General features: G+C 45.8%; 1 protein-coding gene across 2 annotated transcripts in view; it reads left to right on the forward strand.

Annotated features, from left to right (window-relative positions):
- GRIN2A (glutamate ionotropic receptor NMDA type subunit 2A) overlaps positions 1-27,655 on the forward strand; it is a 446,329-nt gene that overhangs the window by 384,928 nt on the left and 33,746 nt on the right. For both annotated transcript variants that reach the window (XM_005889409.2, XM_014476279.2), the window contains exon 10: positions 17,693-17,880. In XM_005889409.2, coding sequence (XP_005889471.2) covers positions 17,693-17,880 — 188 coding nt within the window. The remainder of the gene's footprint in view (positions 1-17,692; positions 17,881-27,655) is intronic.

Genomic DNA, 27,655 nt, shown 5'->3' on the forward strand with positions numbered 1-27,655 from the left:
AAATAAAGCTCAAAAATAATTGCTACCACATCAGAGAGTTAGCAATTTTACCCTTAATAAAAACTCAAGAAAGCAGAGAAATCTTTTTTGTTCTTGAAATCATTTCTTGTTAAACTCCATTAAAACTATATTAAGGGATGTTCATAACCACCCATAAAGTATTAAAATTTTTTTAAATGGGGGAAGAGTTGAATAAAATGGGATCTGAATTCTGTAAATTCAGAGAAGAGAAAGAGGCAGAAATGAGACTGAAATGAAATACATCAAACATTATGAGAGATATTGTAGTTGATGAAGATTGTGGGCTTTCTATCCTCTTTTACTTAACACATTTTTCTGCAACAAAAGTGTTACTGTAGTAAGAAGGAAACAGTGTTTTTCTGAACATAATTCTTCAGTTCTTCTTACATTTCCTTCAGGCATTTCTCCACATGTTCATAGTTTACACATACTGAACCGGTGTCCTTACAAACCTGTTTGGCTTTTCTTGGTTAAATCTATACAGTTTTGTTGGACAATTATCACATTTAATGAGTAGGTGCTATTTCACTGAGTTAGAAGAAGATTAATTAATTTAACTTTTATTGCTGTGTGTTTTCATCGTACGCTGTCTGGCACTGGAGGGCCCTCCAAGAAAACAGTTGTTTCAGAAAGCTGGCTGATGCTGTTACTGTACCAGTTTGTTCAAACTGTCATCCTACATCATGTCTCAGACTTCTGTGCTGTGAACAACATTGTTTTTCTTTGCTGTAAGGTGCTTTTATCTTTTGGACAACAAGTCCTGTAATTCCTCATAGTGGTCTTTTTGCTCGGGCTTCTACATAACTCAGAGCTTAATTTATGATCTTCCGTTAGCAACTGCAGAGAGCTTACGGCGTAAATATCTGCTTTCTGACTTTCCCTAAGGCCTTACCTGCTTTTCCATCTCAGAATTCAGTTCACTCAAATTGCTTTCTCCATATGCTGAAAACTTCTTCTACTGCAGTTTGAATAACCTGCCTGAATTGTTTTGGAAACCAAATGAGGTATTTCCAACTAAAGGATATTATTTACCTGTGTGCCAGGTACTGTTCTGAATGCATTGCCTGAAGTGTCTTATTTAAACCCTGGGAGGCAACAATGATCATGATTTGCATTTACAATCGAGGAAGTAGGCACCGGGAAGGTTAAAGAGCTTGTCTGTGGTCACACTTGCTCCAGAGCCCACGGTTTGAGTCATGACTTAAAACACTAAATATGAACATTTCTAGAACAGTGCACAATTAGCCTGTTTCTGATTTCTCACTGTTATAAAAACCCAGAACTAATTTTGTCCATGCTTTAAAGTGTCTCTTCCTCTCTTTGAAAGTGTTAGTGCTGCTTTTAAAATGGTCAATATTTCTCCTTCCATTGAAATGGAGAAAAGAAATGAGCTCACAGAGAAAAGCCAACTGAGCAAAGGATACGTTCCTTATGTTGGGAGCTACGTAGTTAGGAAATTCTTCCTGGGGCAACTGAATGAGCAGGAGCTTCCTGGCAGATTCCATCTTGTCTCCTTAGGGATCACCTCTCCTGATTGGTCGCCAAATTCACACAGTTGAGTTGCCAAACTCAAACTTCAGATAGGACATCTCATTTCACCCTCATTCAACTCTGCCAAACAGGAGTTCTCTCCATTTTACGGAAGGTGAAACTGAGGCTCAAGGAGCAGAAGCAACTTGTCCAAAAGTTAAGTAAGTGACAGAGCTGGCCCTCAGACTCAGCCCAGCATCTCTTTCTGTCCTTGATGTCTGCCTCTCTGCTTGTCCCGACAAGTGAACGATTCTGGGAAATGCTGGCACTTTTGTCATGAGGCATGAGGTCTAGGACCAGAGAAGCTGATGCTCCTGCCCGTCAGGGGCTCAGATTTGGAAAATCTCGGTGGTGTGCCTCGTCTCTCTCCACTGTGAAAATTGTGAACCAGCTCCCACTGACCTGGTGCTAAAATGGTCCCCATGTTGACGCATCAGCCCTGTGTGTCCTCTTGCTCTTTCTGGCAGGAGTAGGAGGACGTGTGAGTCTTCCAGCTGCCAGGTTAGCTCTTAGCACAGGTCGGAAGATGCTGTCCACACCCCATGGTGAGTGCCTGGGGCCCAGACAGTGGCCTTTGCCCTCCTTCCATTGAGAGAAACGCAGGTTGAGGAGCAATAGAAACTCCAGCACCACTCCTCGGGTTTCCCTATGGTGCCAGTTCCCTAGCACTGCCGTAATAAATAACCACAAACTTGGAGGCTTGAAACAACAGAAATGTAATCTCTTCCAGCTCTTGAGTCCGCAAGTCTAAAAGCCAAGCGTCAGCAAGGCCACACTCCCTCCAAAGACCCTGGGGGAGAACTGTCCTTGTCTCTTCTCATTTCTGGCGGCTCTTGGCTTGGGCAGCATCATTCAGATCTCTGCTTCTGTCTCCATGTGACCTGGTTCCTCCATGTGACCTCCATGTGTCTCCTCTTTTTATGAGGGATGCTTCTAAGTCATCGGATTTAGGGCCCACCTAAACCCAGGATGATTTTGTCTGGAGAGCCTTAACTAATTACATCTGCAAAGACCCAGCTTCCCAATAAGATTGCATTCTGAGGTTCTGATGGATGTGAATTTTAGGGAGGGACACTATTCAACCCACCACACTCACCTGGGCACCACTGTGGTTTTCCCAACAGCATCCTCTGACAGGTGTCTGATGTGAGCACTGCCACAGAAGGCTCTCGCCTGGGGTCTGGGGTCTGCGGGGGAGGCCTCCATCCAGTATGTGCTTGGGAGTGTCACCCCGATGATGCTCAGTGGACAAGGATGCAATACGGGTTCTTGCATGTAAATTACCCCACCCCTCGGCGATGCAATCATTGTGTTGGCTAGTTTCCATCCCTGCTTCCTCATCTCAAATGCTTAGTTGTTCTCTCTCTGTGCCAGACGCTCTTATAAGCACTTACCTATAATTCTTCATTTAATTTCACAGCCGCCCCATGAGGGTTGACATATCCAGCATCTGCACTGGGTACACAGAGAAACGATCGTCAGGCATGGGAGGGGGAGAAATGTTTCCTGACTCTTCTAGTTGTTTCCTGGCTGGTCGAAGAATTAAATTGACATGAGACAGGTTAGCGGGAGAAAGTCAAACAAAATTTTAATAATGTGTACGTGGGAGAGACCCAGGAGAACTGGCTAACTCACCCAAAGGGCCCAAGCCTCACCTTAAATACCATCCTCAGCTAAAGACAAAAGAGGATGTTGGAGGTGGGAGGGTTGGAGCTTCCCAGGAGAGGAAGGCAAATGACATGGAGATGGAAAAGCAGATGTTTGGTGAATAAATTTGCCGGGCCATGGAGACGGTGGGACATACCGATCTTTAACCCCCGTTCTGTCTCCCCAAACAGAGTAAACCCATGTTCTTTGCAGACAGCTCTGTTGGTAGCTCTATTCTGGGAACAAGCCCTTCATCTAAATTCTTCAGGCAGTTAAGGAGGAGGTAAAAAGAAACATTTCCTGAGTCTCTTGTTTCTTAAAAATAATCAGCCTAACTTAGTCCTCATGCCAAAGAGACACCATTTGGGATGGCAAATTTGGCTCCCCTGTACTGCATGTGGGCTTCCCAAGTGGCTTAGAGGTAAAGACTCTGCCTTCAGTGCAGGAGATGCAGGTTCAATCCCTGGGTCGGGAAGATTGCCTGGAGAAGGACATGGCAACCCACTCTTAATTTTTAAGGAAATTTAAACAACCTGTCTGAGCCTTTTTCCCACATCTTCCAAATCCTGGAGGAAATAGATACCCACTCCAGTATTCTTGCCTGGGAAATCCCATGGACAGGGGAGCCTGGCAAGCTATAGTCCATAGGGTCGCAGAGAGTCGGACACAACTGAGTGAATGAGCGTGTATGCACACACTGCCACGCGCAGCTTAAGTCTCTTGCTGGTAAGCTTCAGAGATGGGATTTGAAGTGACTCTACCATCTCTGCTGTTAATCACTATGCTCTGTCACTTCTCACAAAAGAAGATATTCTTGCTGGTAAAAAATGCAGATAAATAAGCATCCATTTGACTGTGTCCTAATTCCAAATCACCCCCACTCCCTGCAGGTAAGCAGCGTGCTCTCTTTGATATACATGCCATTTCTCCCAGACCGTTGTCAGATGCATTTGCAAATATTTATGTGTTCACATATAATTATAAAATTTTATTCTGTGGGGTGCTTTCAAACTCTATGAAGTAAGGCACAGTTTGGTTTTTCAGTTAATAATGTGTTTTGAAGTGCCTTCCATGTCCATAGGTGTCTTTTGCCTTCATTCTCTTCGATGGCTGGAAAGAATTCCACGGTTTGCATATAGCACAGTTTATTATATTAGTTCCCTCTGGGGGGCTCTTGGTAATATGGTCATGTTAAAATCCACGATGAGGCATCTGTGCGCTTCAGCAAGTCATCCTCTAGGAATGATCTCAAGAAGTATGACTTCTGGGTCAGAGTATTTATACTTTCTAGAAAAGGTTAGTCTTATTCAGCTGATTGACTTATGTATTTTCTGAATGACCCCATGATTCAGAGCATCAACCTTGAGTTGAGAAATACCTAGCTTCATTTTCATACTCTGCTAATTACCAGCTCTGTGACTTCTGGAAATTTAAATAACCTCTCTGAACCTATTTCCCACATCTTCCAAATCCTGGAGGAAATAGCTACCCACTCCAGTATTCTTGCCTGGAAAATCCCATGGGCAGAGGTACCTGGTGGGCTACAGTCCATGGAATCACAAAGAGTCAGACAGGATTGACACACACATTTAGAACTCCTTTGAGGATTGAATGAATTGACTTAGGGAAAATTCCCGGCGCTGTATCAGACGCATAATAGGGTTTCATTGATTCTTTCCCCAGTCTCTCACTGTCATGTATTTTCTGGCCTTTGAGAATCCCTGTCTTTCAGTCCTGGTATGTGACAAGTTCAGCAGGATCACCTTCTCTACCAGGAGTGTGTGGTGATGCTTAAGAGCCAAGCATCCTGGATTCGGCGAATTCCCTCTCTGCTGACGGTCAGCTGTGGGACTTTAGACAAGCTAATTAACTTCCTAGACCTCAGGGTTTTTGTTTATAAAATAATGCTAACTACAATTCCTTCACCTAGGAACCATGACTTAGGAACTTGCACTTAGAACCATTGTAAGGATTCAATGAGACAGGCAGGCAGAGAGCAGTGTCTGGCACACAGCAAACATTCAGGAAAAGTCTGTAACAGAAAGCATTCTTTGTAGTATGAGCATTTTAAATAATGTGCTGTGCACCATGGAACTTTTGCAGTAGTTGGGTTACTCTGATCCCGACCCTTGAAGAATATCTACTAAGAAACTCCATAAAAGATTGACATGTCAGCAGGAATCAATACTTTCCCTGGGTCAGAGCATGAGCAGTAGCGTGAAGAAGGAATAGCATTTGCATAGCGCCTTATAATCCCTCAAGCAAATTTACCTCCATTCCTTCCTTCAATCAGAGTACAACTACTGGAAGAGATTGTTTTCCTTCTGGTCAGACGGGGAAGTCAAGGCTTAGGGCTGAGCACAGACTCACCCAACGCCCCACAGCAGCGCTTCTCTGACTCCATACCCAACTCGAGGACAGGCGTTCTGATTTGGGAAGCTGGTGACAGCCTTGCCCTGAAGGCACATTGCTTTGGCAGGTGGTAGATGGGTCTGGAAGCTCTGATGCTGTGGGACACCCAGGGCAGAGACCTCCTCTGGGCTTTGGTTTTCTCTCCTGAAAAATCAAAAGGTTGCAGTACATGATCTAGCAACATCTTGGATAAGGTTAGTTTGTTAAATTCAGCAGTAATGAAGAAGGGGGGTTTGCTGTGTCATGTTAACCTTGTCCTGTTTTTGAGGTTGTTAGTGGGCAAACCGTTTGCCCTGTTTCCTTTCCGCTGTTTCTCCCTTTCTCCACCCTCTCTCCCTCCTTCGAGAAGACTCTTGAGAGTCCCTTGGACTGCAAGGAGATCCAACCAGTCCATCCTAAAGGAGATCAGTCTTGAGTGTTCATTGGAAGGACTGATGTTGAAGCTGAAACTCTAATACTTTGGCCACCTGATGCGAAGAGCTGATTCATTTGAAAAGACCCTGACGCTGGGAAAGATTGAGGGAGGGAGGAGAAGGGGACAACAGAGGATAAGATGGTTGGATGGCATCTTTGACTCAGTGGAGATGAGTTTGAGTCAACTCCAGGAGTTGGTGATGGACAGGGAGGTCTGGCATGCCGTGGTCCATGGGGTCGCAAAGAATTGGACACAACTGAATGACTGAACTGAACTGAACTCCCTCCTCCTCTTTCTCCCCTCCTCCTTTCCTTCCCTCCTGGTTTGCTCCCTTCCTTCTTCTTTCTTTCTCTTTCCCCTCTCATGACCTCCTTTTCTCCCTTGCTCTCATCTCTGAGTCTCCTTTTGTAAGTCTGTCTCCCTCTTTTCACTCTCTCCCTCTCTGTCTTAATCACTTTCTCCTCCTCTGTCTCTCTCCCTCACTCTTTGCTGTTCTTTCCTGTCTTCTTCTCTCCCTGTCTTCCCGTTTTCTTTGGTGCCTGCTTCCATCTGTATTTTCCCCTCCCTTGTTTTCTCCCTCCTTCTCTGCCTCTCTCTGTCTCAATCTTACAATACTGCTCAGAATGTTCTCAGTTAAAAAATAAATAGTCACCATCCATCTTTTTTACCCAATTCACAGTGAATATTACTGGAAGAATTAATCAACACAAATTAAACTGACAGCAGCAAAAAGCACACAGAGTGAAATTTGTTATTGACTGCAAATCCAGAAATGACTCAAATCTTCTTGGCCAACTTTGCCTCTTTGTGCAATTTTGACCCAGGAGAATTGGACTTGATGGCCACCATCCCCATTAAAGAAAGCTCAAGATGGCAGAAGTTATAAATTAGTAAAATGTCTTACGGTCCAAACACTGATCAATTAATCAAATCCTTGTAAAATTGCAACACAAAGGAATTGATCCCAGTGAAAATAGTTTCCAAAAAAAAAATTGGAAGTAATTCAACTATGTTACGCGAGGCATTGATCTAGGAATTAAATTAGCTTAATGGAGTTTGCTCTGAAAAATGCTTCCTTAGTGAAAAGGCGTCAGGGTTGGTATAATTCTGACTTCAAAGTTTGTACACATAAACTTCAAAATGTGACTCTGGGTCATTTTCCTAAAATCTATTTCAGACCATCCCATGCTGATGGCAGGTACAGTCTCTGTATGTATGGAGTGTCCCCTGCCCAAGCAGACACTTCCAAAGGCTGTCGTGTATCAAGGGTACCTCTTCTTGGGCCCGTGAATGTGTCTCACCCACCAGTAGCACTGAGTCTGGATGCTTTGATGGTGATCTGCACACCATGGCTTCTCTGCTCACTGATGTCACCCCTGCCCCAGCCATCCCCTGGATTTGTACCAGGAGACACAATTTCTAAAACACCTTCACTCCCATTTTCATCCATCCAGTATCCAAGGAAATCAACCCTGCATATTCATTGGAAGGACTGATGCTGAAGCTCCAATACTTTGGTCACCTGATGCAAAGAGCTGACTCATTGGAAAAGACCCTGATGCTGGGAAAGATTAAGGGGAGGAGGAGAAGGGGACACCAGAGGATGAGATGGTTGGATGGCATCATTGACTCAATGGACATGAGTTTGAGCAAACTTGGGGAGATGGTGAAGGACAGGGAGGCCTGGCGTGCTGTGGTCCATGGGGTCATAAAGATTTATACACAACTGAGTGACTAAACAAGAACTATCCAGCCCCATGAAAGAGCTGCTATTACCCTATCTTACAGATGAGAAAACCAAAGCTCAGAGAGACCCCATGACTGGCTCTCATCCGTAGCGCTGGCCGAGGTAGACCCAAACCCCATCCACTGTCCCACATTCTTCCTGCTGACCTGCCTGAACTGCTGACTGCCATGCTTCTCTTCATAACAAGGCTTTGAGGAGCTCCCCCACCCCAAAATACAACCAGTTATCATCCAAGAGATGCTCAAGTCTCACTAACGCTTTGCACTAGACCTCCAAAACATACACGCACACAACACACATACACACATGTTCTGGTTCCATTAATTCATCAGAAGTCAGTGTCTAAGTTAAAGACTTCTTGAATGTTAATGAATGAATAATTAACTTTAACTGTATAATTAGCCTTTAAATGTGCTGAGATCCCCCCCCAGAGAGCCTCTGAAAACATGCCCAAGGAGATGATGAGCTAAAACCGGAAACTTTAGATGAGGAAATGTCAAGCCCCTTGACGATACAAGCCCCTTTCCCCAAAGGAGCCATGCGGTGACTGGAGGCCACAGTCTCCCCCTTTGCAAGGGGAAGTCTGCTTGGCCAGCAGACAGTCTTAGGGCAAGGAGTGAACATTCAGGCCATCGTGTAGCTACAAGAGAGACCCGCTGAAGTAACAGGGTCAGATCTACACACTGGAGAAAGCCGCAGCCGCTCCGCAAAGCTGTCAAAACTGCGGCAGGAAGCCGCTGGGTTAAAGTAGCTTGGGACACACGTGAGAGTCCTCCTTTGCTCTTTGCAGATTTGCAGAGAGGAGGACTTGTTTCCCCCTCTCGTTCGGAATCACTGTCATTTTTAATCATTTGCTTTCCTTGAGGACCGTGGGTGATGGGGAGAGGATGACAGCACCCACGCGGCCTCGGTGATGCCTGGCGGGGGGTGGGGATGTCACACAGCCAGCACCACACAGCGTGACTTTTCAGGCGCTCTTGTGTTCCAGCCCTCGCCCTGGCGAGCCGAGGTGTCAGCTCATTTGTCACAAATGTTTGGAGAAGAGCTCACCCTTCTGTAGGGAGCAGAGGTGGGCCTGGCAGGCATTCTGTCCCCATCATGGTTCTCAGACGGGATCTGTGAGCCTCCCCCGCCCCTAAGTGGGAGAAGCACTGAGCCAGTGACAGCCGTGTGGATCGGCAGGAGCTGGGATGGCAGGGCTGTAGACGTCTCTGCTTTAAAAGCAGAAGAGAGGCTTCCCTGGTAGCTTGGTGGTAAAGAATCCGCCTGCCAATGCAGGAGACACAGGTTTGATCCCTTGTCCGGGAAGATCCCACATCCTGCGGAACAACTAAGCCCATGCATGACTACTGAGTCTGCGCTCTAGAGCCGGGAGCCGCAACTTCTGAGCCCACATGCCGCAACTGCTGAAACCCGCATGCCCTAGTGCCTGTGCTCTGCAACGAGAGAAGCCACTGCGATGAGAAACCCGTGCACCGCAGCAAAACGTAGCTCCCACTCGCCGGAACTAGAGCAAAGCCTGCACAGCAACAAAGACCCACCACAAAAATGAGTAAATGAGTACATTAAGAAAAGAAGAAAAAAAGCAAGAGAAGAAAACACCAAGCAGAAAAACATCACCGGCTCCTCCCTGTGAGGGCTGGGGCTTCCAGCCATGGCTCTGAGTTCTGAGGGGTTCTTCGTCCAGTGCCCGCTTCCAATGTCTGTGTTGTTTCATCCCCAGAGCTGCCAGTTACCACAGTGAAGCCTAACGTGCCTCTCTCTCACCCACCATCACAGTGCCAATCCCCCCAGCGTTTTGGGTCTCAGGTGAGCTTCTCTTTCTGACGCTCCACCCTCAACAAGAAGCTATGGCCATCTATGCCTAAACGACTCCCAAACAAGTAGGGTTAAGATGTGTTGAGGGCAAGAGATGTCTCCTCTGGAGGTGACACCAGACCACACATGGCTGAGCATCTCCTGGGAAAGAGACAGACGAAACTGAACAACCCACCAGATCTTTTAAAACCCCGATGGCTCTGATCTGATCCTTTCCCTTTTTTCATCACGGTGGGCCTCACATCGAGCTGTAACCCCAGCCTGAATTTCGTAAGAGGCAGAGCTGCTTCTGTTTACTCCACGGTCTATGGATAACATGGTCCCGGTGGTTATGTCTGTGGCCTTTGTCGTCACGCTGTGTTAAGCCCAAGTGCCATCTGACACTTACATAAGCTGGCCTGCCATGTCCCTCACTTTACCTCTCAGGGCTTCCATTTCCTCGTTCCACAGGGATGGCAGGTGTGCATCCAACTTTATTCAGTTAGAAGAAGTAAGTGAAACAAGATAATGTCTATAAAGTATTCAGGACCGGGTTTGTCCTGCACAGTGCATGAATGTTATAAGCCCCTCTGCTGGAAAATCTGAATGCAGAGGGATCCATCAGTGCAGGCCCTGCACACACATCTCCTTACATAACCTCCCTTTATTCCCAGTGGCCCTTGGAGGGCAGCTCGCATCTGCCCCGCTTTACAGGGAGAAGAAGGAGGCTGAGAAACACAGGGGCCTTGTTCAAAGGCTTTGACCACAAAGCCTGAGCTGGAAGACGTCAGCAAGTTTTACATCTTTTCAATAATGGGAACATTTTTCCTTCAGTGGGAAGGAGATCAAAGGCACAGGTCTCTGAGTCGGAGCCAGGAGAGGCAAGGCCCTGGCCTCCCCCGCCCACTGGGAGCCACTTCTGTAGCCCCCAACCTCGTGTGGCCATTTATACTGGAATATGATTTAATGAAAAGAAATAAAATGGACACCTCGGGTCCTCAGTTGCACTAACTACATGTGAAGTGCTCGATAGTCATAGCACAGATATGGAGTATTTCCATCACTGTAGAAAGTTCTGGACAGTGCTGCTATAGACAGTGTGCATGTAGTAAGTCCCCTACGTACAATTGAGTTCCATTCCGAGAGTGCATTCATAAGTCCAATTTGTTCCTGAGTCCAACAGAGTTAGCTTAGGCGCCCGACTAACACAGTCAGCTATATTGTACTGTACTATAATAAGTTTATATTACATTCATGCAAATAATACATTAAAAAACAGGCACAAAAAATAGAGAAAGCATTTTTAATGTTACAGTACAGTACCTTGTAAAGTACAGTAGTTTAGTACAACAGGGCTGGCATACAGGGGCTGGCATGGAGCGAACAGGCAAGAAGAGTCACTGACTGGAGGGGAGAAAGGAGGTGAGAGATGGGAAAGCTGAAGGATATTCAGCAAGAGGAGATGGAGGGTAAGCCGTGATTTCACTCGCCCTTAACATTGATGGAATGCATATTAGCATCTTTGAAAGTTCGTAACTTGAAGGTTCCTTTGTAGGGAACTTCCTGTACAAAGTTTGGAAATTCAGCTGGTGAGCTTCAGGCAGGCTTTCGATGTTGTTCAGTCACTAAGCTGTGTCCCACTCTTTGTGACCCCGTGGACTGCAGCATGCCAGGTCTCCCTGCCCCTCACCATCCCCCATAGTTCACCCAAGTTCATGTCCATTGAGTTGGTGATGCCATCCAACCATCTCATCTTCTGCTCCCCCTTTCTCCTCCTGCCTTCATTCTTTCCCAGCATCAGGGTCTTTTCCAATGAGTCAGCTCTTCCCATCAGGTGTCCAAAATATTGGAGGTTCAGCTTCAGCATCAGTCCTTCCAGTGAATATTCAGGGTTGATTTCCCTTAGAACTGACTGGTTTGATCTCCTTGCTGTCCAGGGGACTCTCAGGTTTTCTCCAGCACTACAATTCCTTAGCCTCTCGCAATCTCATCTGCTCATAAACAACACAAGAAAATAAAATAATTAATAATAATAAATCTCCGTACTGGGCATTTGTGAGGCCCCACTGGGACAATGCGTGTAAAATAACTGTGCACTTCTGTCGAGCATTGTACAAACAATGGCCATGTCTATCGGGGGCGCTGTGTAAGCCCTCAGATGTTCTTGAACATGCAGGTATCTGTGACCAATGCACTTAGACTCCAGCTGTCTAGAATCCTCCATGAGGGACAGAAATCAAAGTCACGTAGCCCTGTGGCTTCCTTCACCTGTTGTCCTCACTTTGGTTCTGACGTGGCCCTGAGACCGCAGAGAGTCTTCCTGGCCATACCCCTCTAAGGGTACCGGTGCCAGTCCACCCAGAGGTGCCCACGTGTGATCACTTTGCTCAAAATTAACTGTGTCTTTTGCAGGTGTCCTCCCTCTGACTTGATGATATCTTGCTTTTGCAAGCTTCGTTTTCCAAGTAAACTTCCCCTTTTTCTTTGCGCTTATCCAGCTGTTTTTTGCTCAGCTCAAGACTTGTCATGAAATATGGTAATGATTTGCAGAAATCTGTGCCTCTCCATAAAATACAAATTTAAACTGCTCTTGGACAGCTCTCATACAGGGGCCAGGTACAAATTTAATTTCCATTCCAGAAATGTATCAGCATGTGGTGGGTTAGCAGGATGGGGAGGACTTTCACCCCATGAATACCAACAAATGGCCTTCACATATGAATACCCTTGTACACACCTAGGCGTTTGTTTGTGTTTGCTTTTTGAGGAATTGAGGTGAAAGAGATGGGTGAGTCTTAGAAAGTTTCAATAAAACCCAGGTTCTTAGCATCCCTATGGCAACATAAAGCGTTGGAGTTGCAGGCATTCCACCTTCATTAAGACGATACATGCCATCCATTTGTCCCAAAGACCCCAGGACACATGTTATCCTAAGTCTCAGTTTCCCTATTTGGACTGACAGAGATGACTCAGGTTTCAGAATTATAGAATTCCATAGTTCCACAATGTCAACCTCATCTCACAGATGACAAACCAGCAGTGCAAAAGAAGGAAGTGACTTTCCTGAGGTGATGCTGTCATCCAAATGTAGACAAAGAACATAGATCCCTTCCACCTGTTCCTCCATGGCTCCTGTCACATGCCCTCCTGCCATCATGCACAAATCAACCTTTAACAACTACACCCCCACCCCCACAACGTCCATGGGTCTCAGAGAAACCTGTATGCAGGTCAAGAAGCAACAGTTAGAACTGGACATGGAACAATAGACTGGCTCAAAATTGGGAAACGAGTACATCATTCTTGGATGTACTGGGTTGGATGAAACACAAGCTGGAATCAAGATTGCCAGGAGAAATATCAATAACCTCAGATACACAGATGACACCACTCTTATGATAGAAAGTAAAGAGGAACTAAAGAGCCTCTTGATAAAGGTGAAAGAGGAGAGTGAAAAAGTTGGCTTAAATCTCAACATTCAAAAAACTAAGATCATGGCACCTGGTTCCATCAATTCATGGCAAATATATGGGGAAACAATGGAAACAGAGGCAGAGTTTATTTTCTTGGGCTCCAAAATCACTCAGATGGTGACTGCAGCCATGAAATTAAAAGACACATGCTCCTTGGAAGAAAAGCCATGACAAAACTAGATAGCATATTAAAAAGCAAAAACATTACTTTTCTGACAAAGGTCCCTGTAGTCAAAGCTATGGTTTTCCCAGTAGTCATGTGTGGATGTGAGTGTTGGACCATATGGTCCATGTTCTGGACCATAAAGAAGGCTGAGCAGTGAAGAATTGATGCTTTCAAACTGTGGTGTTGGCGAACTCTTGAGATTGAGTCCCTTGGACTGCAAGGAGATCAAACCAGTCAATCCTAAAGGAAATCCACCCTGAATATTCATTGGAAGGACTGATCCTGAAACTGAAGCTCCAATACTCTGGCCACCTGATGGGAGAAGCCAACTCATTAGAAAAGACTCTGATGCTGGGAAAGATTGAGGGCAGGAGGAGAAGGGGGCAACAGAGGATGAGATGTTTGAATGACATCATTGACTCAATGGACATGAGTTTGAGCAAACTCTGGACGATGGTGGACAGGGAAGCCTGGCGTGCTGCAGTCCATGGGGTCACAACAAGTCGGACACAACTGAGCGACTGAACCACAGTAGCATTGCTGGCTCTCCGGAAAGGCTCTTTCCTCTTGGTTTGTCAGTTGCGTTCATCATCACCATTGACAACACCCGGTTTTTCCCACTCTTCCACTTGGATCATCTGATGCCCTTTTAATGGTCTCAGAGAATAAAGCTGAGTCGCCAACCCTATAGCCCTGAGATGAAAGCTTCAGAGTCTGTTGGCGAGACACGTCCTGTAGTTTGGCCCCATCTCTAGCCATTAAAGAAACAAAAAAATTAAAATGAAGAACATAGCTGTAAACCTTCCAAATAGTTTTGTTCCCACAGGGAGCCCTTCAGCAGTTGTCTCTGGAAGGAGGCAGCATTTTTCATGCTCTCTCTGCCACTTTCATTTTTCTTTGCTTCACTGTTTTATGTCTTCTTGTTAAGGAGAGAAGGGCAGTAAAGCTGAAAAAGTGTCAGGAAGTTGAGCACTCCTCAACTGACTTTTCTTATTACTTTAGAGTTTATACTTCTGTCCCTGTTTTCAAGGGTGGTTGATCATTTCAGCCTTCTTTTTTTTTTTTAACTTTACAGTATTGTATTGGTTTTGCCATATATCAACATGAATCTGCCTTCTTAAATAACTTAAAAAATAGGAAGCAACATACATGCCCACTAATAGGTATGTAGGTCATGAATTAGGCGCAGCCTTGTCTTTGAACCCCTTCATGAATCACAGCCTTGTCATGGTGAAGGGGCTTGTGTAACCCAAAGAAGCCATAAGCCATGCCATGAAGGGCCACCCAAGATGGATGGGTCACAGTGAAGTTCAGTTCAGTTCAGTCGCTCAGTCTTGTCCGATTCTTTGCGACCCTATGGACCATACATAGCATGCTGAGTCTCCCTGTCCAGCACCAACTCCCAGAGTTTACCCAAACTCATGTCCATTGAGAAGGTGATGCCATCCAACCATCTCATCCTCTGTTGTCCCCTTCTCCTGCCTTCAATCTTTCCCAGCATCAGGGTTTCTTCAAACGAGTCAGTTCTTCGCATCAGGTGGCCAAAGTATTGGAGTTTCAGCTTCAACATCAGTCCTTCCGCTGTGAAAAGTTCTGACAAAATGTGGTCCACAACAAAATCTAGACAGGGTATTGAAAAGCAGAGACATCACTTGGCCAACAAAGGTCCATGTGGTCAAAGCTATGGTTTTTCCAGTAGTCATGTACAAATGTGAGAGTTGGTCCATAAACAGGGCTGGATACCAAAGAATTGATGCTTTTGAATTGTGGTGTTGGAGAAGACCCTTGAGAGTCCTTGGACAGCAAGGAGATCAAACCAGTCCATCCTAAAGGAAATCAACCCTGAATATTCATTGGAAGGGCTGATGCTGAAGCTCCAATACTCTGGCCACCTGATGTAAAGAGTCGACTCATTGGAAAAGACCCTGATGCTGGGAAAGATCAAAGGCAAAAGAAGACGCCGGCAGAGGATGAGATGGTTAGATAGCACTGAGTCCATAGACTCAATGGACATAAATTTGAGCAATCTGCGGGAGACAGTGGAGGACAGAGGAGCCTGGCGTGCTGTAGTCCGTAGGGTCAGAAAGAGCCGTACGCGACTTAGCAACTAAACAGCAGCAATGATATCTTTGAGAGGGTTACCGGATGCTTGCTTTTTAAAGGGTGCTGACTGGGAGAGGTGAACAGAACTTTTGAGATGATGGTGATGTTTTCTTTCTCGATCTGTGTGATGATTTCAAGGATGTACACGTATGTAAAAATTTATCTAGTGCTTTATTTCATATAAGTTATACCTAAATAAAAATAAATGTACCAAAAAATTAAAAAGAGTGCTCTGTTTACTGACATGGAAGCACATTCACTATGTGTGGGATGAAATAAGAAAAGAAAGCCATCGGTAAGATGGTTTGCATGGCATCATTATATTTTGGATATTGAAACAGTGTTGGCAAACTAATGTCCCATGGGCCAGGCTATTTCATGTAAATAACCTTTTATTGGGACAGAGTTGAACTCCTTCATTTATGTGTTATCGATGGCTGCTCTCATACTATGCATAATTTCCTAGGATTTTGATAACAAAGCATCACAAACTGAGAAGCTTAAGCAATAGGAATTTTTTTGTCTCATATTTCTGGAGGCTGGAAGGTCAAGATCAAGGTTGTCCGTAGGGCTGTGGCCCCTCTGAAGGCACCAGAAGGGTCTTCTGGCCTCTGGTGGTTCCTAGGCTTGTGGCAGCATAACTCCCACCTTCCCTTGACAGTCTCCCTGTGAGCACGTCTGTGTCCAGATTCCTTCTTTTTACTTTTTAAAAACTTTTTATTTTGTACTGGGATCTAACCAATTAACGACATTGTAATAGTTTCAGGTGGATAGCCAGGGACTCAGCCATACATATACATGTATCTATTCTCCCCTGGGTGTTCATTGGAAGGACTGATGCTGAAGCTGAAACTCCAATACTTTGGCCAACGAGTTGACTCATTGGAAAAGACCCTGATGCTGGGAGGGATTGGGGGCAGGAGGAGAAGGGGGTGACAGAGGATGAGATGGCTGGATGGCATCACTGACTCGATGGACATGAGTTTGGGTAAACTCCGGGAGTTGGTGATGGACAGGGAGGCCTGGCATGCTGCAATTCATGGGGTCGCAAAGAATCGGACACAACTGAGCAACTGAACTGACTGAACTGATTCTCCCCTGGTGGCTCAGATGGTAAAGAATCCGCCCTCAATGCAGGGTTCAGATCCCTGCTTTGGGAAGAGCCCCTGGAGAAGGGAATGACAACCCACTCCAGTGTTCTTTCCTGGGAAATTCTGTGAGCAGAGGAGCCTGGTGGGCTACAGTCCATGGGGTTGCAAAAAGTCCAACACAACTGAACCTCTAACACACATTCTTCCCCAAACTCCCCTCCCATCCAGGCTGCCACGTAACATGGAGCAGAGTTCCCTGTGCTATACTGTAGGTCCTTGTTGGCTATTCACTTAAAATAGAGCAGTGTGTACATACACATTCCAAACTCCCTGACTATCCCTTCTCCCCATTCTTCCCCCTGGCAACATAAGTTCGTTCTCTCCAAATTCCTTCTTTTTATCAGGACACCAGTGGTATTGGGTTAGGAGCCCACCTTGCTCCAGTATGACCTTGCCTTAATTAATCACATCTGCAATGACCCCATCTCCAAATAAGCTCATATTCAGAGATACTTGAGCTTAGGACTTCAACATATGAATTTTGAGAAAGCACAATTCAGCCTGTAACATGCTACACCAGCAGAGTTGAGTAGTTGCATCAGAGACTAAGCCTAAACTATTTATTATAGTGTCTTTACAAAAGAAGTTACCAGCCCCTGTTTTCAAAGATGTGTGTATGTGTGTGTGTATATACAAATGCATACAAAATTTGGAAGTTTGTTCGCAAATACATTAACAGAGGTTGCCTCTGAGTTACAGAATTATAGGCAATTTTAACTGTACTCTTAATATTTTCTACATTATTTTGGCTTCTAAAAATTATGATATAATAATATTTGTAATACAAATGAATAGTAAACATATCTCTTTGGACAGGAAAGGACATCATTCCTGTTTAGTCTCTCTGCTTCCTACACGCAGCCACCAAAGTCTCCTGTCCGTTAATGGTTTGTTTTGTTCCAACGCAAACCTCTCTAAATAGGCCACCGTTCTACACTGTTGGGAGTGCTGATGGCAAACACTTAGCGACCAGCAAACTCAACTGTTTACTCACTTGGGCATAAGGATTCTTCATGTCTTTATTTAGCTGCCTCTTGTAACTCAGGGAGAAAAGGTTTTGGCTTTTATCTCCTCATTAAAAATAGATCCTTTTATGATGACGGGACAGAGCAGTGATGAGTCATCTCCTGGATGATAGGGAAGTGTGCGATGCTGGATCAGGCCTCGGGAGATGGGCCCCAAGACGGTATCTCGCCAATGCCTTGACTCCCTGGCTTCTTGTCGTTGCAGGAAACTGGATGCTTTCATCTACGACGCTGCCGTCTTGAATTACAAGGCTGGGAGGGACGAAGGCTGCAAGCTGGTGACCATTGGGAGTGGGTACATCTTTGCTACCACTGGTTACGGGATCGCCCTCCAGAAGGGTTCGCCGTGGAAGAGGCAGATTGACCTGGCCCTGCTCCAGTTTGTGGGTGATGGTAAGACTCTGGTTGACTTCCCCTACTTCCGGGGGACTGGAGACCCTCACACTCTCTGCTTCCTAACTGGCTTTCCAGTGGATCTTTGGGTAATGACTTAACTCACTGTAAATATTTACTGAGTGCTGACCACATGGTACCATGGTTCTTTAGGTTGCTTATAATGGAAACCAATTACAGACAGCTAAGTCAATTAAAAGGAGTTTATTTTAAGGATACAGAAGTGTCTATCTCAGTGAATTTAGGAAAGAGTTGAGCAAATAGGTTCAGAGGGAAAAACAGGAACCAGGGCAGGCCTGGGGCCTCAGCAGCAGTAATTCATGGGTCCTCTCTCTGAAGGAGTGCTTCTCAGTGTGGGGCAGGGATTTCATCCCCTGGGGGATATTTAGCTGCGTCTGGAGATATTTTTGATTGTCATGACAAGGAGGTTATTTGATACCAGCATTTGGTGGGTAGAGGCCAGGAGTGAGGGTGCTGGCATCTTTCAATGCCCAGGACAGCACCCCCCCCCCCGCAAAAAAAAAATCTCAAAACACAGAATTATCTGACCCCAAGCATACAGTAAAGAATCTGCCTGCAACATAGGGGACCCAGGTTCAATCCCTGGGTCGGAAAGATCCCCTGGAGGAGGACATGGCGACCCACTCTATTCTTCTTGCCTGGAGAGTCCCATGGACAGAGGAGCCTGGTGAACTATAGTCCATGGGGTCACAAAGGGTTGGACACAACTGAGCAGCTTTGACTTTCACATGTTTATAGTATCAGGGTTGAGGGGGAAAGCTCTGCTCTAGAGCACTTCTTGTTCAGTTGCTAAGTCTCTGAACGCAGTCACGCCCAGTGTCTGACTCTTTGAGACCCAGTGGACTATAGTACACCAGGCTCCCCTGTCCATCACTGTTTCTAGAGCAGTGACATCACACAACTAGGCTGTAATAAGTCCCAGTCTCTATTTTCCAAATTCTAGATTTCAAATTCCAGAGGAAGGATTCCTGATCGATTTTGGGTCAAAGGCTCTTTCCTGGACCTCTCAGGAGTGAATAAAGGGTAGGGTTACGTTGTCCTAACATGACAGCTCCTACTGTCTTCCTATGGGGAGATGAAGGAGAGGTGATTGCTATACAGGGAAGAGTTAGCAGAAACGCCATGGGTTTCCACTACAGTCCACCCCTTGGCTGCCTATCCTGAAAAAAGACCATTTCCACCCACATGGGCTTGCAGTCTAATGGAATGAGGGTGTTTCTGGAGCTTCCAGCTAACTGGACTGACTCTCTCCAGCAGCATTTCCTTCTGTCCATCTCTCCTTTTAGTTGGGGATTTCAACATAGCCCATTGCTCCAGGACATGGTTTTAGAATCCTGTTCTGGCTCCAGTGGCATGTTGGAGCCCTTGGATTTGCCAACACTGAGATGGGAAAAGCAAAAGCAGCAGAGATGGCAGGTGAACCCTAGAAACGGGTAAGTGTGAGTAGGAAACAGAAGTTCAGGGCATAGGTCAGAAGCTGCGTTCAAGGGTGGAGGCTACATTTGGAGATGGTTCCCGAAAATGCAGGGCTTCCCAGGTGGCACTAGAAATAAAGAACCCGCCTGTCAATGAGGGCGATATAAGAACCTTGGGTTTGCTCCCTGGGTCAGGAAGATCCCCTGGAGTGGGAGATGGCAACCTACTCCAGTATTCTTGCCTGGAGAATCCCATGCACAGAGGAGCCTGGTGGGCTACAATCCATAGGATCACAAAGAGTCGTACACAACTGAAGTGACTGAGCATGCACACATGCGAAAACATGCTTCTCTTGTCCAGGGCTGGGGAGGACGGTCTGTCAACCACTGTGGCCAAACACAGTGTTGAAAGAGGCAGAGGTTTGTGTGTATGGTTAGTGTAAACTTGAGCAAAGGGCATAATGCCTTATACCCTCTACTCCCAGATTTAAACCTTGGGTTCTCACAGTGTCATCAAGAAACCTAAATGTGGTTTATATTTAACTCCCACATGAGAGCATCTGAATCTTTGGATTCTCTCTAGGGCATTGGTACCTTTCAGTCAGATCAACACCCGTGTTTTCTGTGTTGTAGTGACTTGTAGCTGTGTTGCCCAGTTATTGCTGTGACATCTCGGAAGAACATGACAATTGGCATTTATTTTGCTCATGGGAGCACAGGTGGAGTGGGAAATCTTGCCTTGGGCCATGGTGGCTCCACCTCCTGCTGCCACAAGCCCAGGGATCATCTCTGTGGTCTTTGTTCCATCCGAGTTTATTCTGTGTCTCAGGCTGAAAGGGCAGCAGCTAGCTGGGAGAAGCTCTTTTCCTGGCTGTGTTGGAGGCACAGGAGAAAACACCCACCTGCGCGGGCACATTTCAAGTCTCAGCTTTCTTTTTTTAATTTTTTTATTTTATATGGGAGTATAGTTGCAGAACCTGTATGCAGTGCAGGAGCTACTGGAGATATGGGTTCTATTCCTGAGTTGGGAAGATCCCCTGGAAGAGGGCATGGCAACCCACTCCAGTATTCATGGGCTTCCTTGGTGTCTCAGAAGGTAAAGAATCTGCCTACAATGCAGGAGATCTAGGTTTGATCTTTGGGTTGGGAAGATCTGGAGGAGGGAATGGCTACCCACTCCAGGATTCTGGCCTGCAGAATCCCATGGACAGAGGAGCCTGGAGGGCTACAGTCCATGGGGTCACAAAGAGTCGGACACGACTAAAGCAACTGAACACAGCACAGCACATAGATGGACCAGCAGTGCTCTGTTAATTTCAGGTGTATAGCAGAGTGATTCAGTTCTACAGATACATGTGTCTGTTCTTTTTCGAATTCTTTTTCCCATTTAGGTTGTTACATAATATTGATTGGGCTTCCCTGGTGGCTCAGACGGTAAAGAATCTGCCTGCAATATGAGGAGACCCCGGATCGGTTCCTGAGTTGGGAAGATCCCCTGGAGAAGGGAATGGCAACCTGCTCCAGTATTCTTGCCTGGAGAGTTCCATGGACAGAGGAGCCTGGCAGGCTATAGTTCTTGGTGTTGCCAAGAGTCAGAGACGACTGAGCAACTAAGAATTTCTTTCATAATATTGAGCAGAGTTCCCTGTGCTATACAATAGGTCCTTGTTGGCTAGCTTTGTCACATTCACATCTGCTAACACCTTTCTGTCCGAAGCAAGTCCTATGGCCAAGCCCAGAGTATACTCTGGAGCAGGGGTGCCAACCTCAGGGGTCTAATGATGATCTGAGGTGGAGCTGATGTAATCATAATAGAAATGAAATGCTCAATAGATTTAATGTGCTTGAGTTATCCCGAAACCATTTCCCACCCCCCATCCATAGAAAGATTGTCTTCTGTGAAACCGGTCCCTGGTGCCAAAAAGGTTGGGACTGCTGCTCTGGAGTATGCTCTGCCTTGTAAAGAGGAGTTTTGGAGTCAGATGACCAGGCGTGTGTGCACAGAGGAGTGAAGCATCCATCTGCCACGGTGGTCACCTAAGCACCTCCCCGTGGTGTGAACTACCCCGCTACGAGGGTCTCATTTCCAGCAGTAAAAACCACAGACTCTTGAACATAACCAGCAACCGGTCATTGAAGGACTGGATGAATACCTACACACATGGATGAATGGTTAGTGTCAGGATGTATTTCATTTGACAGAAAACTTTTAAATATGATGGGTAGCTGTCAAATCTGTCAGTTCTAACTCTACACCTACCTACCACTGCTGTCACTTCTGCGGCATCTTTTATGAAATAGCAACATATTTGGGGAATAGGATATGCCAATCACCACACCGGATGTGTTACATGTGTTCTTTAATTGAATATTCATCACAACTTTATAAAGTTAAATATTGCCTATGATCATTTTACGGAGAATGAAACCGCAGCTCAGTGGGCTTATCAGTCCCTTAGTGAGTAAGTGGCGAAGCCTCTACTTTAAGGGAACTTACTGTTGATGAGGGTCAGTCATTTCAGACTTTTGTTTCATTAATTCTCCAGAATGCCTATTAAAGTTTGCTTATTAGATGCTTGAGATGTATAGATCCCTGTGTGTGTACACGTGTATGTGTGTGCTCTTGCACACTCAATCGTATCTGACTCTTTGTAAGCCCACCAGGCTCCTCTGTCCATGGGATTTCCCAGGCAAGAATGCTGGAGTGGGTTGCCATTTCCTACTCCAGGGGATCTTCGAGACCCAGGGATCAAACCAGCATCTCCTGCCTGGGCAGACAGGGTCTTTACCACTAGCACCATCTGGGAAGCCAATAGACCTTTGAAGAAGAAGTAATTTAGTGTATGTTGGATGATATCTATTGTCCCATTTCCAAATGCTTCTGTGAAAAGGTTAATTTTTTTTTAGCCTCAGTTTATTCATCTGCAATTGAATACAGAAATATTTACCAGATAAGGTTGTCATGAAGATAAAATGAAAAGTTATATTTAAACAGCCACCTGGAAATAGAAATGATTCAGTAAATGCCATCATCACCACCACCATCATCATCATTGTCCCCCTCCCCTTCCTCCTCTCTTCGTCCTCTCTCCCCACCCCCACATTATTGTTGTCCATCCACAGCTCAAGGATTCAAAAAACCATTTTTAATGTCGTATTGGTGATAATATGGTCAAGTTAGCATCATGCATTGGAGAAGGAAATAGCAACCCACTCCAGTGTTCTTGCCTGGAGAATCCCAGGGACAGGGGAGCCTGGTGGGCTGCCGTCTAAGGGGTCGCACAGAGTCAGACATGACTGAAGCAACTTAGCAGCAGTAGCAGCAGCAACCATCGTGGAAATGCCATTCTGAACAGAAACCTCCCCTCTGTGGCAAATAAAAAAACAGTAGAGGCATCCAGATAAACCAAAGAGGTGTTTCCTGTTTTAACAGAATGTCTAGATTCTTAGAGACATTTTCTGTCCCAGTTCAGGTCTTTCCTGGTCAGACTGTCTGGATTGGGGGATGTGTCTTCACAGCTTCATCTTCAGAGACCATCTGGAGGCCAAGCCATGGGAGAGAAAATGACGTGGCTCCAGGGGGCGTCTTGAGATAATCTTCCCGGAAAGCCACGTCCAATTCTGAATGTCTCTCTAGGAGTAAATACATGAATTAACACAGCTGCATAAATATTTCACTTATCTTATGCAGCTTTGGCAGGATTAATTATACTCCAAAATTAGACCTGGAAAAAGCACAGTGCTGAGCGGTCCCTAATTATTATTCATCCCCTGGAATGGAGTGTTTATCTCTTGTTATAGAGTAGCTTCGGTGGACGATTACGAGTCTAATGAGTGTCAAAAGTATAAAAAATTTTCCTAATGAGCTGTGTAAATATAACCTTTTGAGTAGAGTGTTTGGTTATTGGGGGAACCTCTTATGTGAAGCCTACCAAGCATTTCCCTAGGAAAGGGCCTGCCAATCTCCTGTAAGAGATACACAGGGTCCCAGTAAGACCTTAGCCTCCTTTTCCTGTCTGACTGTTGTGTCCTTTCTGAAATAGTGGCACGCACCTGCATGCGTGGTAAGTTGCTTCGCTCATGTCCGACTCTGTGCTACCCCATGGACTGTAGCCCACCAGGCTCCTCTGTCTATGGGTTTCTCCAGGCAGAAGTGCTAGAATGGGTGGCCATGCCCTTCTCCAGGGGATCTTCCTGACCCAGGGACCAAATCTGCGTCTCTTATGTCTCCTGCATTGGCAGGTGGGTTCTTTACCACTAGCGCCACCTGGGGGTTCACCTGGGGACACTCAAAGATACTTTTCAGCATCCATCATCAATACCCATTGTTTACTGAGAAACACACGTTCCTAGGCACTGAGGTTCCAAGAAGGAATCCTTCCTTCAAGGAGCTTACCATCCAGTTGGTTGGCAATGTGTGGAATTAAAATGTCTAATTAATAAATAAATAAACATCCTGTTTCGAAAAAAATATGAACACGTTTGTAATAATTCATGTATATATGTTAATATATACTATATATTCATGTTTATATATGTATGGGCTCAGTCGCTCAGTTGTGTGCAACTCTTTGTGGCCCCATGAACTGTAGCCCACCAGGCTCCTCTATCCATGGAATTTTCCAGGCAAGAATACTGGAGCAGGTTGCCATTTCCTACTCCAGGGAATCATCCGAACCCAGTGATCGAACTGGTATCTCTTGGGTCTCCTGCATTGGCGGGTGGATTCTTTACCACTTCCACCACCTGGGAAGCCTGCACACACACACAAACACACACACACACACACACACACACACACACACACACACACATACACACACACACACACACACACACACACACACACACATGCACACACACACACACACACACACACGTTGGTGTCCTGAGTAGATGAGAGAGTGGTCGAGGAGAAATATGAGATATATCTTATTTTTTAGTAGCGGAATGAAAATACAGAATAAGTCATAAAGAAAACAAGTAAGATTTAGACAGATTAGGATGGGCCAGAGTTCCCAAAGCCCCATTCATTAGCTTATCCAGCAGCCAACAAATAACTGCTGGGTCCCTGGTATCATCCCGGCACCTAAGAGGTGACAGCTAACAGAGAATGTAAATAATGAGTACGTCTGGGACCTAAAAAAATGGCATTTCTGGCTTCAAAGGAGAGGTTGGAAGAAAGTCTCTTAGGCCCTATCAGTCTCATGGATTTTGTAATTTTTATGTGATTCTGGGATTTGAAGAGACAGAAGAAAATCATAAGAGGTTAAAGGCCCTTTTGATGGATAGAAGCCAGCAAGAAGATATCAAGGAGAACAAGTTGATATTGTAACATTATTCAGAAACAGGTGGTGTTGAGAAAAGAGAAGGAAACCAAGATTTTGAGGCTATACTCAATGGTCTACTACCATGCTAAGTGTGGCACAAATGATCTTTATAATTCTTTGTACAATGTTCTGGAGTAGATCTCATTACCTACATTTTGCACAGCAGGAAAACAAGTCTCATTTAGGTTACGTGAGCTATAGCAAGGGGCTTCCCAGGCAGCACTAGTGGTAAAGAACCTGCCTGATAGTGCAGGAGACATAAGAGACATGGGTTCGACCCCTGGGTCAGAAAGATTCCCTGGAGGAGGGCATGGCAACCCACTCCAGTATTCTTGCCTGGAGACTCCCAAGGACAGAGGAGCCTGGAGGGCTGTGGTCCATAGGGTCGCAAAGCGTTGGACATGACTAAAGCAACTTAGCATGCACGCACACATGAGTTGTAGCAGAGCTTCTCAAACTTTCACCTAATCAGGACTCACCCGGTGATCTGTTTAAAATTCAGGCTCTGTTCCAGTCGATCTGGGGAGCCTGAGAATCTGCACTTCTAACAATCTCCAGGTGATGCTGCTGATGCTGGTCTGTGGACCACGCCCTGCATAGATTTTTTGTTAGAGGTAAAAATTGAACCAGGTTTGCCTGATTCCAGCTCTGATCATCTTTCCGTTCAACTAGGTTTCTGGAGAAGTCTTACGAGTGGCCAGATCACTTTAGCTACAAGTCATATATTTAGATTTGAAAAGCATTTAATCTTCCTCTTGTATTTTGCTCAGTCTTCATGGTTGTTGGTTTCTTTTTAAACTCAGAAAAGCATTACTTCTCCCTAGTGTCTAGTCTGAGTTCATTAAACAAATAAAATGAAATATATGTATTTATCAAATATTTTTATAAAATTTATAAGGTATATCCCATTGCACTTACATTAGATATATACAGATATCATCTATAAATATTTAGAAGATATGACACATGCATATGTATTCATCTTGTATTCTAAGGTGACCAGCTCAACCCGTTTTGCTGGGACTCTCTTGGTTTTAAAACTAGCTGGTGACTCCATGCATGCTCAGTCACTTCAGTCATGCCCAACTCTGTGAGACCATACAGGAGACTGTAGCCCACCAGGCTGCTTGGTCCATGGGATTCTCCAGGCCAGAATTCTGGAGTGGGTTGCCATGCCCTCCTACTTCAGGGGATCTTCCTGATGTAGGGATAGAACCTGCATCTCTTAAATCTGCCTGCATTGGCAGGTGGGTTCTTTATCGCTAGTGCCACCTGGGAAGCCCCAGTTGTATCGTATTTGGACACACATAGTAGATTCATCTCCAGTACTCTTGCCTGGAAAATCCCATGGACAGAGGAGCCTGGTGGGGTCCTGGAGCCCAGGACCTCCAGACCATGGGGTCGCAAAGAGTTGAACATGACTGAGCGACTTCACTCTCACTTTTCACTTGCGTGCATTGGAGAAGGAAATGGCAACCCACTCCAGTGTTCTTGGGTGGAGAATCCCAGGGATGGTGGAGCCTGGTGGGCTGCCGTCTGTGGGGTCGCACAGAGTTGGACACGACTGAAGCGACTCAGCAGCAGCAGATTCATAGATGGAGTATTCGCCAGAGCCCATCTGTATCACTTCAGTTGGATTGGTTCCCTTTGTCCCTTTGGTACTGCAACTTTGTAAGCAGTCATTTTGAATACTCATCCAGTTGATAACAAATCAGACAGGACCACACGTCTGCTCTCGTATTACTAAGGAACCTTGCTGCAGTCAACTCTAGAGCTTCGGGAAGCACCATTCCTGGATAAGATGCTCGAAGTTCTGGGAAGGGGGCAGTGCTGGGGGCCGACAGTGGAGATGCCCACTCCCTGCTTCCGAGTGGCTCGCTGTTAATGTTCCTGATTCCTTTATTTGTTGGTAGCTCTTGCACTGAACGCGCAGGATGGCTTTTGATGGCGAGGGACCCCATGCAGCCAGCCAGACTCGAGTGTGTTTGTGTGATTACAGAAGTCGTTTGTGTATCTAATTAGGACTCTCATAAATTGCTCTGAGCCATGGAATGGCTTGCTAATATCCTGAGCACTGCCCTCATCAAGCTTCCCAGCTTGATATCTTTGGGCTGACATGTGAATCTCGGGGAGACCTGGACGCCCCCACCACTTTGGTGGTGAGCATCACCCATACATCCCTGCATGGCTTTGCAGCCCATCTTCTTAGGGCTGGCTTAAGCCATGAAGGTACAGCCATGTGGGTGGAAGAGATCGCTGCAGGCCACCTCACTCCTAAATATTTTCCGTGCTCATCTGCCTACAGTATCTGAAGTTGCATCATTTGGATTTTTTTTCCAGAAGCATGGATTCCTTTATGCAAACCTCCCGCTTTAAATTCAGAGTCTCTTCTCCCATCTTCTCCTGAACTCATTTCCTGGTCTGATATCTGACCCATCCTTCAGCCCACACACCCCTCTGTGAAGGTTTTCTTAAGGACTGCAGCTCTGGATGCGCTGACGAACTAGAACCCCCCTTGTTGCTGCTGTGTAGTCGCATGTGTGACTCTTCATGACCCCATGAACTGCAGCCTGCCGCGCTCCTCTGCCCATGGGATTTCCCAGGCAAGAAGACTAGAGTGGGATGCCATTTCCTTCTCCAGAGAATCTTCCCAATCCAGGAATCAAATCCGGGTCTCCTGAGCGTCTCCTGCATTGCAGGCACCTTCTTTTATCACTGAGTCACCTGGGAAGCCTTTAGCTCCATGAAACTCCTTTCATGGAGAAAGGAAACTCCTTTAGCTCCACGCTTATAGCATTTGTGTGCCATTTCACTAAGTGACATGAGTGAAGGGCTGTGACGGAAGGTTCTGTAGCTCCTAGCTGCATGGCCAGTCTGTTTCTCTGAGTTCCCGTTTCCTCAATTAAGTGTGAAAACAAATGGGCTTCCCTGGTGGCTCAGTGGTAAAAGAATCCACCTGCCAATATAGGACATGCACGTTCAGTCCCTGAGTCAGGAAGATCCCCGGGA

Source organism: Bos mutus, chromosome 25 (assembly GCF_027580195.1).
Source record: "Bos mutus isolate GX-2022 chromosome 25, NWIPB_WYAK_1.1, whole genome shotgun sequence".
In the NCBI taxonomy this organism is placed as follows: domain Eukaryota; kingdom Metazoa; phylum Chordata; class Mammalia; order Artiodactyla; family Bovidae; genus Bos; species Bos mutus.